At 49.0% G+C, this 10,502-nt stretch overlaps 2 protein-coding genes across 2 annotated transcripts; one reads left to right on the top strand and one right to left on the bottom strand.

The window, feature by feature from the left end:
• On the top strand, positions 1-948 carry LOC134871534 (olfactory receptor 8G17-like). Its single transcript, XM_063894253.1, has one exon. It carries the CDS (start codon positions 4-6, stop codon positions 946-948), a length of 945 nt encoding a protein of 314 aa, XP_063750323.1. The 5' UTR covers positions 1-3.
• A 2,317-nt stretch (positions 949-3,265) lies between these two features.
• Positions 3,266-4,210, bottom strand: LOC134872126 (olfactory receptor 8G17-like). The gene has a single exon (XM_063895277.1). The coding sequence runs from the start codon at positions 4,208-4,210 to the stop codon at positions 3,266-3,268; it is 945 nt and encodes a 314-aa protein (XP_063751347.1).
• Between the last annotated feature and the right edge of the window lie 6,292 nt (positions 4,211-10,502).

Here is a 10,502-nt window from a genome sequence, read left to right as displayed (position 1 = left end):
TTGATGGAGAACTACACCTTTAACAGCTTTACTCTCCAGCTGGAGGGGCTAAAAGTCACGGAGAAGTCCATGTACCCTGTGTTCTTCTTCTTCTTTTTCTCATACCTTATTATTATGTTGGTGAATGTGGGGATTGTTGTTCTGATTGTTATTGACAAGAACCTTCAGCAGCCCATGTACCTTCTTTTCTGCAACCTGCCCTTTAATGATATCCTTGGGAACTCTATCATGGTGCCTCGTTTGCTCATAGACATACTGAGGCCCCCCTCTGAGCGCCTCATCAGTTATCCAGAGTGTGTGCTGCAGGCTTTTACTACACACATGTTTGCTACCACCTGTCACACGGTGCTCATGATCATGGCTTTTGACAGATATGTGGCCATCTGTAACCCCCTGCGCTATGCGTCCATAATGACCAACAAGATGGTGATCAAGCTGACCGTTTCTGCCTGGGGAGTGGCCTTCGTTATGGTCGGGATTCTGCTGGGTCTGACCATACGGCTGAACCGATGTAGGACTATGATTACCAATCCTTACTGTGACAATGCTGCTCTGTTCAAACTGTCCTGTGAGAGTGTGTTCATTAATAATGTGTATGGCCTCACGTTCACTGTGGTTCTGTTAACATCTTCAATCGGCAGCATGGTGATCACCTACAGTAAGATCACTGTGGTCTGTCTGATGAATAAGAGCCAGTCTCTGAACAGTAAAGCCCTGAAGACCTGCAGCACTCACCTCTCTGTATATCTGATTATGTTACTCAGTGGATTCCTCATTGTCCTCCTGCATCGCTTCCCTCAGTACTCAGACTACAGAAAACTTGCTGCCATTTTATTCCACATCATCCCCGGCAGCCTGAACCCTATCATTTACGGGGTTCAGTCCAAAGAGATACGCAGATTCCTGTCACAGTTGTTTCTGCGTAAAAAGGTTTTGCCATCGTTTTAATTCTGAACAGAAACAATCAAATAAATCCAGTTATTTAGAAGCAGTTTGTCTTTAATGGAAGTTAGTGCTGACATGTTAAAAATGATCCTGATCTTTGAATATTTTCACCACACTTATTGAAATGAATAGTTAATTAAACTGTATTCATTATTTGGCTTCCTTATAACAAGTGATTACTGTTTACAGGTTATGTTGAACACACCATAATGTGTAATGTGTTATATCAGCTTCATTCTTACTCATCTATCTTTAACATCTATTATCAGGACGGCAACTTTTAAGGTTTACAATATCTTATAAATTGTTAATTAAAGCATCTAATTAACAATAAGACACCAGTTATTTTTAATACATAGATTCTGGCACAAAGTCTATGTAATGTTTGATGAGGTTTTCTGAATCCTTTGGTACTTAATATTGTATATAGCGTTCATAACATAAAGTAGAGATATACAAACAGGAACTATAGCATTATTAAAGACAGGTAAATGTTATTTAGTATCATTCATTTGTCGGTTCACGATAAATGAATGTGTATTAAATTAAGGTACTATTAATTATTCATGTTAATAGTGGTTGTTAGTAATGACGGCTGTTCCTGTATTTGTGAGGACGCTGAATGAAATGTAATGAATGTGAGCTTTCATATGTTTGTAACTGTTATCGTTTATCGTGAACATAAATCATGGATTGTGTGTAAAATAAATATCAGATTAACCAGAAAACAGTTCTCACTCTCAAAGGATGTAAGATTAGAAAGACTTCATAGTAAAACAACTCTGAGCCGAAGGAAGCAGGCCCGCCTTCCTGCTCCTCAAAGATCTGGTCTCTGAGGTTTCATTTATACAGCAGCTCAAAGTGCCCTCTCTCAGAGTAAAGACCTCAGAACTGGACTGATGTGACCCCCTCTCTCAGAGTAAAGACCTCATAACTGGACTGATGTGACCCCCTCTCTCAGAGTAAAGACCTCAGAACTGGACTGATGTGATCCCCTCTCTCAGAGTAAAGACCTCATAACTGGACTGATGTGACCCCCTCTCTCAGAGTAAAGACCTCATAACTGGACTGATGTGGTCCCCTCTCTCAGAGTAAAGACCTCAGAACTGGACTGATGTGATCCCCTCTCTCAGAGTAAAGATCTCAGAACTGGATTGATGTGAACCCCTCTCTCAGTGTAAAGACCTCAGAACTGGACTGATGTGATCCCCTCTCTCAGTGTAAAGACCTCAGAACTGGCCTGATGTGATCCCCTCTCTCAGAGTAAAGATCTCAGAACTGGATTGATGTGAACCCCTCTCTCAGTGTAAAGACCTCAGAACTGGACTGATGTGATCCCCTCTCTCAGTGTAAAGACCTCAGAACTGGACTGATGTGATCCCCTCTCTCAGTGTAAAGACCTCAGACCTGGACTGATGTGATCCCCTCTCTCAGAGTAAAGACCTCAGAACTGGACTGATGTGGTCCCCTCTCTCAGTGTAAAGACCTCAGACCTGGACTGATGTGATCCCCTCTCTCAGTGTAAAGACCTCAGAACTGGACTGATGTGGTCCCCTCTCTCAGAGTAAAGACCTCAGACCTGGACTGATGTGATCCCCTCTCTCAGTGTAAAGACCTCAGAACTGGACTGATGTGATCCCCTCTCTCAGAGTAAAGACCTCAGACCTGGACTGATGTGATCCCCTCTCTCAGTGTAAAGACCTCAGAACTGGACTGATGTGACCCCCTCTCTCAGTGTAAAGACCTCAGAACTGGACTGATGTGATCCCCTCTCTCAGTGTAAAGACCTCAGAACTGGACTGATGTGACCCCCTCTCTCAGTGTAAAGACCTCAGAACTGGACTGATGTGGTCCCCTCTCTCAGAGTAAAGACCTCAGAACTGGACTATACAATACTTTGGTTATCAAATACATTTTAAAGCATCAGAAAACATCCTTTAGATTTCAGTGAATAAAGGTTTAAGAAGGGAGACTTTCATAGACAAATCAGCTGTTCAGAAACGTTTCCTTCATAAAGTACAAAAGCTTCACAGTGTTTGCAACAACAACCTGAAAGACATTCAGACATTATCAAGTGTGATGTCATCAAGATAATCAATAAGGATAAATTAACGCTTCGTTTCATTACAGCAAATAATGGAGTCATGAAGCAAATGTTGATTTTTAAAACGTCAGCAATCTTTTCACAACTTAGTACTTATCTGACCGCGCATTTAATCTGCACAAAACAAACACACACAGGCATACTCCTTCTTATAAACACGTATATATATATATATATATATATATATATATATATACCTGTTTATTTGTATCGACATTACAACGATGGCAAAACCTTTTTACGCAGAAACAACTGTGACAGGAATCTGCGTATCTCTTTGGACTGAACCCCGTAAATGATAGGGTTCAGGCTGCCGGGGATGATGTGGAATAAAATGGCAGCAAGTTTTCTGTAGTCTGAGTACTGAGGGAAGCGATGCAGGAGGATGACAAGCATACCGCTGAGTAACATAATCAGATATACAGAGAGGTGAGTGCTGCAGGTCTTCAGGGCTTTACTGTTCAGAGACTGGCTCTTACTGGTGAGACAGACCACAGTGATCTTACTGTAGGTGATCACCATGCTGCCGATTGAAACCGTGAACAGAACCACAGTGAACGTGAGGCCATACACATTATTAATGAACACACTCTCACAGGACAGTTTGAACAGAGCAGCATTGTCACAGTAAGGATTGGTAATCATAGTCCTACATCGGTTCAGCCGTATGGTCAGACCCAGCAGAATCCCGACCATAACGAAGGCCACTCCCCAGGCAGAAACGGTCAGCTTGATCACCATCTTGTTGGTCATTATGGACGTATAGCGCAGGGGGTTACAGATGGCCACATATCTGTCAACAGCCATGATGATGAGCACCGTGTGACAGGTGGCACCAAACATGTGTGTAGTAAAAGCTTGCAGCACACACTCTGGATAACTGATGAGGCGCTCAGAGGGGGGACGCAGGGTATCTGCAAGCAAACGAGGAACTAAGATAGAGTTTCCAAGAATATCATTCAGAGGTAGATTGCAGAAAAGAAGGTACATGGGCTGTTGAAGGTTCTTGTCAATTAAAACCAGGATTAAAATTCCCACATTTGCCACCATAATAAAAAGGTATGAGAAAAAGAAGAAGAAAAACACAGGGTACAGGGACATTTCGGTGACCTTTAACCCCTCCAGCTGGATGTAAAAGCTGTTGAAGGTGTAGTTTTCCATCAATCTGAAAAGAAAGACACAAATGGGGGGGGGGGGTGCTGATTGGTCACAAAAATCACTCTCACACAAGGTATAAGTTTCTGCAAATGTAAACAGAGGATGCATTCAAAATATTTCAGTGATTAAATAATCAAAAGCATGGCAGTAATACCTTAAACTTCTCTTTCCGTGCCTGTTGTCACAGCTTCTCACCCGCAGCCGTCTGACAGAACAGCATCACATGTGTCTCCATTTTATAAGAGATGTTCTGGAGTCCTGGGTGACTGAACATCAAGTCATCCAACTGGTAGCGATGGGCAACCCGGCCTCACTAATTGCCTTGTTGATGAGATATTCAAATGTATTGAAATTGAATGTCATTTTGATATTACTGTATTGTATGAGAGTGTTTTAGGAGATTCATTTAGGAGAATACCAGGCAGTTCTTTCAACACTAAGGTTGTGACCCCCTTGATTTGATTAATGTCATTGTTAAAAATGGTTTCATTGATATAAAGGATAATTAATGAAGTTCATGCTTAACCTTAACTGTCAATGTGTAGCTCAATTTGAAGTCAATGCTTAATGGTATTCATTCAAGAGCAACGCCTAATCTTAAATACAAAGGTCCAGGCCTCATCTGAATGTTCGGTGGCAGAAACCCTATCCGTTTTTAAGAATGCGCTTTAGACCTTCTTTTTTGGTAAAGCTTATGGCTGATCAGATTAGTGGATCCTGAGTCCTGGATCCTGAGTAGTGGATGCCAAGTCGTGATCATCAGCAGTGGATCTTGAGTCCTGGATCCAGAGTAGTGGATCCTGAGTCCTGGATGCCGAGTCGTGGCTGTACTTCTTGTTGTGGTCCTGATTCCTGGATCCTGAGTTGGGGCTGTGCCTGTAGCTGTGGTCCTAAGTCATGGATCTTGGGTCCTGGATCCTGAGTCGTGGCTGTGCCTGTTGCTGTGGTCCTGAGTCCTGGATCCTGAGTCTTGGATCCTGAGTCGTGGCTGTGCCTGCTGCTGTGGTCCTGAGTCCTGGATCTTGAGTCCTGGATCGTGAGTTGTGGCTGTACCTGCCGCTGTGGGCCTGAGTCCTGGATCTTGAGTCTTGGATCCTGAGTTGTGGCTGTACCTGCGGCTGTGGGCCTGAGTCCTGGATCTTGAGTCTTGGATCCTGAGTTGTGGCTGTACCTGCCGCTGTGTCCTGAGTCCTGGATCCTGAGTCCTTGATCCTGAGTCGTGGGCTGTGCCTGTCGCTGTGGTCCTGAGTCCTGGATCCTGAGTCGTGGCTGTTGCTGGGGTCCTGAGTCCTGGATCCTTGATCCTGAGTTGCAGATCCTGAGTCATGGCTGTGCCTGTTGCTGGGGTCCTGAGTCCTGGATCCTGGATCCTGAGTCGTGGCTGTACCTGTTGCTGGGGTCCTGAGTCCTGGATCTTGAGTCCTGGATCCTGAGTTGCAGATCCTGAGTCATGGCTGTGCCTGTTGCTGGGGTCCTGAGTCCTGGATCCTGGATCTTGGATCCTGAGTCGTGGCTGTGCTTGTTGCTGTGGTCCTGAGTCCTGGATCTTGAGACCTGGATCCTGAGTCCTGGATCCTGAGTCCTGGATATTGTGTCCTGGATCCTGAATCCTGGATCTTGAGTCCTGGATTTTGAGTCCTGGATCTTGAGTCCTGGATCCTGAGTCCTGGATCCTAAGTCCTGGATCCTGAGTCCTGGATCCTGAGTTGTGGCTGTGCCTGTCGCTGTGGTCCTGAGTCCTGGATGTTGAGTCCAGGATCCTGAGTCCTGGCTGTGCCTGCCGCTGTGGTCCTGAGTCCTGGATCTTGAGTCTTGGATCCTGAGTCGTGGCTGTGCTTGTTGCCGTGGTCCTGAGTCCTGGATCTTGAAACCTGGATCCTGAGTCCTGGATCCTGAGTCCTGGATATTGTGTCCTGGATCCTGAATCCTGGATCTTGGGTCCTGGATCCTGAGTCCTGGATCCTGAGTCCTGGATCCTGAGTCCTGGATCCTGAGTCCTGGATCCTGAGTCGTGGCTGTGCCTGCCGCTGTGGTCCTGAGTCCTGGATCCTGAGTCGTGGCTGTGCCTGCCGCTGTGGGCCTGAGTCCTGGATCTTGAGTCCTGGATCCTGAGTTGTGGCTGTACCTGCCGCTGTGGGCCTGAGTCCTGGATCCTGAGTCCTGGATCCTGAGTCGTGGCTGTGCCTGCCGCTGTGGTCCTGAGTCCTGGATCCTGAGTCCTGGATCCTGAGTCCTGGATCCTGAGTCATGGCTGTGCCTGCCGCTGTGGTCCTGAGTCCTGGATCCTGAGTAGTGGATGCCAAGTCGTGGATCCTCAGCAGTGGATCTTGAGTCCTGGATCCAGAGTAGTGGATCCTGAGTCCTGGATGCCGAGTCGTGGCTGTACTTCTTGTTGTGGTCCTGATTCCTGGATCCTGAGTTGGGGCTGTGCCTGTAGCTGTGGTCCTAAGGCGTGGATCTTGGGTCCTGGATCCTGAGTCGTGGCTGTGCCTGCTGCTGTGGGCCTGAGTCCTGGATCTTGAGTCTTGGATCCTGAGTCGTGGCTGTACCTGCGGCTGTGGGCCTGAGTCCTGGATCTTGAGTCCTTGATCCTGAGTCGTGGCTGTGCCTGTCGCTGTGGTCCTGAGTCCTGGATCCTAAGTCCTTGATCCTGAGTCGTGGCGGTTGCTGGGGTCCTGAGTCCTGGATCCTGGATCCTGAGTCCTGGATCCTGAGTCGTGGCTGTGCCTGTTGCTGGGGTCCTGAGTCCTGGATCCTGAGTCGTGGCTGTGCCTGCCGCTGTGGTCCTGAGTCCTGGATCTTGAGTCCTGGATCCTGAGTCCTGGATCCTGAGTCCTGGATTTTGAGTCCTGGATCTTGAGTCCTGGATCCTGAGTCCTGGATCCTAAGTCCTGGATCCTGAGTCCTGGATCCTGAGTTGTGGCTGTGCCTGTCGCTGTGGTCCTGAGTCCTGGATGTTGAGTCCAGGATCCTGAGTCCTGGCTGTGCCTGCCGCTGTGGTCCTGAGTCCTGGATCTTGAGTCTTGGATCCTGAGTCGTGGCTGTGCTTGTTGCTGTGGTCCTGAGTCCTGGATCTTGAGACCTGGATCCTGAGTCCTGGATCCTGAGTCCTGGATATTGTGTCCTGGATCCTGAATCCTGGATCTTGAGTCCTGGATCCTGAGTCCTGGATCCTGAGTCCTGGATCCTGAGTCGTGGCATTGCCTGCCGCTGTGGTCCTGAGTCCTGGATCCTGAGTCCTGTATCCTGAGTCCTGGATCCTGAGTCCTGGATCCTGAGTCGTGGCTGTGCCTGTCGCTGTGGTTCTGAGTCCTGGATCTTGAGTCCTGGATCCTGAGTCCTGGATCCGGAGTCCTGGATCCTGAGTCCTGGATCCGGAGTCCTGGATCCTGAGTCCTGGATCCTGAGTCCTGGATCCTGAGTCGTGGCTGTGCCTGCCGCTGTGGTCCTGAGTCCTGGATCCTGAGTCCTGGATCCTGAGTCCTGGATCCTGAGTCGTGGCTGTGCCTGCCGCTGTGGTCCTGAGTCCTGGATCCTGAGTCCTGGATCCGGAGTCCTGGATCCTGAGTTCGGATCCTGAGTCCTGAGTCCTGGATCCTGAGTCCTGGATCCTGAGTCCAGGATCTTGAGTCCTGGATCCTGAGTCCTGGATACTGAGTCCTGGCTGTGCCTGCCGCTGTGGTCCTGAGTCCTGGATCTTGAGACCTGGATCCTGAGTCCTGGATATTGTGTCCTGGATCCTGAATCCTGGATCTTGAGTCCTGGATCCTAAGTCCTGGATCCTGAGTCCTGGATCCTGAGTCGTGGCTGTGCCTGCCGCTGTGGTCCTGAGTCCTGGATCCTGAGTCCTGGATCCTGAGTCCTGGATCCTGAGTCGTGGCTGTGCCTGTCGCTGTGGTTCTGAGTCCTTGATCCTGAGTCCTGGATCCTGAGTCCTGGATCCTGAGTCCTGGATCCTGAGTTTTGGCTGTACCTGCCGCTGTGGGCCTGAGTCCTGGATCCTGAGTCCTGGATCCTGAGTCGTGGCTGTGCCTGTCGCTGTGGTTCTGAGTCCTGGATCTTGAGTCCTGGATCCTGAGTCCTGGATCCTGAGTCCTGGATCCTGAGTCCTGGATCCTGAGTCCTGGATCCTGAGTCCTGGATCCTGAGTCCTGGATCCTGAGTCGTGGCTGTGCCTGCCGCTGTGGTCCTGAGTCCTGGATCCTGAGTCCTGGATCCTGAGTCCTGGATCCTGAGTCGTGGCTGTGCCTGCCGCTGTGGTCCTGAGTCCTGGATCCTGAGTCCTGGATCCTGAGTCCTGGATCCGGAGTCCTGGATCCTGAGTTCGGATCCTGAGTCCTGAGTCCTGGATCCTGAGTCCTGGATCCTGAGTCCAGGATCTTGAGTCCTGGATCCTGAGTCCTGGATCCTGAGTCCTGGATCCTGAGTCCTGGCTGTGCCTGCCGCTGTGGTCCTGAGTCCTGGATCTTGAGTCCTGGATCCTGAGTCCTGGATCCTGAGTCCTGGATCCTGAGTCCTGGATCCTGAGTCCTGGATCTTGAGTCCTGGATCCTGAGTCCTGGATCCTGAGTCCTGGATCCTGAGTCCTGGCTGTGCCTGTCGCTCTGGTCCTGAGTCCTGGATCCTGAGTCCTGGATACTGAGTCCTGGATCCTGAGTCCTGGATCCTGAGTCCTGGATCCTGAGTCCTGGATGTTGAGTCCTGGATCCTGAGTCCTGGATCCTGAGTCCTGGATCCTGAGTGCAGGATCTTGAGTCCTGGATTCTGAGTCCTGGATCCTGAGTCCTGGATCCTGAGTCCTGGCTGTGCCTGACGCTGTGGTCCTGAGTCCTGGATCTTGAGTCCTGGATCCTGAGTCCTGGATCCTGAGTCCTGGATCCTGAGTCCTGGATCCTGAGTCCTGGATCTTGAGTCCTGGATCCTGAGTCCTGGATCCTGAGTCCTGGATCCTGAGTCCTGGATCCTGAGTCCTGGATCCTGAGTCCTGGATCCTGTGTTGTGTACTAACTGTAAAGGCCACTGAGACAAACAGAGCCTTTGTAAAGTTGGGCTTGATAAATAAGCTCTGAGTGATGGACCCTAAAGGTCAAAGGTCAAAGCCTCACACTTCCTGTTTCGAGGTCAGTGCTTGGGTTTGATTTGAAGGTCAATAAAAGAAGTCAGTATGTCAGATGATTGCAGCTTCAGAGGGTCCGGGACCCCTAGGTCCCCCGACTCAGGAACGTAGTGTAACCCCGACCTCACTGGTTCACCACCTCTGTGTCTGCTGTGGTTAATTAGCACATGAATCAGCAGCAGCTCTGCAGGGAACCTTCAGCCCGCCCGGCCTCCCTCCACACCAGCTGAGGTGGATCAACAAGCCCTCTGTTGAGGAGAGCTCCTCTGCTCAGACCCAACCCACGACCTGAAGCCACCAGGCGGCTCGCAGCCCCGGTGGGTTTAAGGCATTGGAACAACAGCAACAGTGGAAGGATTGAGACATCGAGAGACTCCTTACTGTGTGCACGTTGAATGATCCCACGGGGACAAAACAGCTGACGTTATTTCTATCCTGTTCCTAGATTTGAATGACTCTCAATCGTAGCCCGGCATTTTGAATTCTTCATGGAAACATTTTGTACAAAGGGTGACTCAAATTAGGAATATGAAGATCTGTCTGCAGCTTTGTCTGTAAAACGTTGAGTTTTTGTACCATATTTATTACCTGTATTGGGCATTTGAGGCCCAGGGTGTCGACGCTGTATCGGCTCCAGAACCACAGGGCCCCCAAACACTTCCCTGAAAAACTGCTGGCCGTTATGTGGCACGATGAATAACCCATCACTCTTTGGAATAGAGCCGTGCGAATAGCAGCACGGTCTTGGTAGAGGTCTGCACTCTTGAGGCCTTTCTCCTAGTTTTGAGTTCATATTTTGCCAGCTGTGCACCCAGGTATCTGGAGGAATCAGCCCCCCATCTTCCATGCTTCCAGATCAACAGTAGATTGTCAATCTGCTCACAGGAAGTGACCCCCACAAAATGCATTCATAGTGGACAATGAGGCAAAACAATCACAGAAAGGTTGAATTGAAAACTCGGATGTAGTTTGGGAAAAGCCAGAGTCCTCTGAGTCCCTGGCTGGTAATTACAGAACATATTTAACGATGTCTGTCGAGATGTTTTAACAATGATACTTTCTTCCAGAAGCCAAAACTGTAGAAACGGTTGATAGTATTTTCAACTGTTGGAGTGAGGTATTTCTGTGTGTGACCCATTACTGTAATCTGACGTCCACACCGGCCTGTGTGTGTGTGTG

The sequence above is a fragment of the Eleginops maclovinus genome, chromosome 11 (genome assembly GCF_036324505.1).
Source record: "Eleginops maclovinus isolate JMC-PN-2008 ecotype Puerto Natales chromosome 11, JC_Emac_rtc_rv5, whole genome shotgun sequence".
NCBI lineage: Eukaryota > Metazoa > Chordata > Actinopteri > Perciformes > Eleginopidae > Eleginops > Eleginops maclovinus.
This window is presented reverse-complemented; position numbering and strand designations above follow the sequence as displayed.

Bases quoted from the DNA above. Each gene is read 5' to 3' on its own strand.
- LOC134871534 (XM_063894253.1), top strand. From the start codon at position 4: ATGGAGAACTACACCTTTAACAGCTTTACTCTCCAGCTGGAGGGGCTA.
- LOC134872126 (XM_063895277.1), bottom strand. From the start codon at position 4,210: ATGGAAAACTACACCTTCAACAGCTTTTACATCCAGCTGGAGGGGTTA.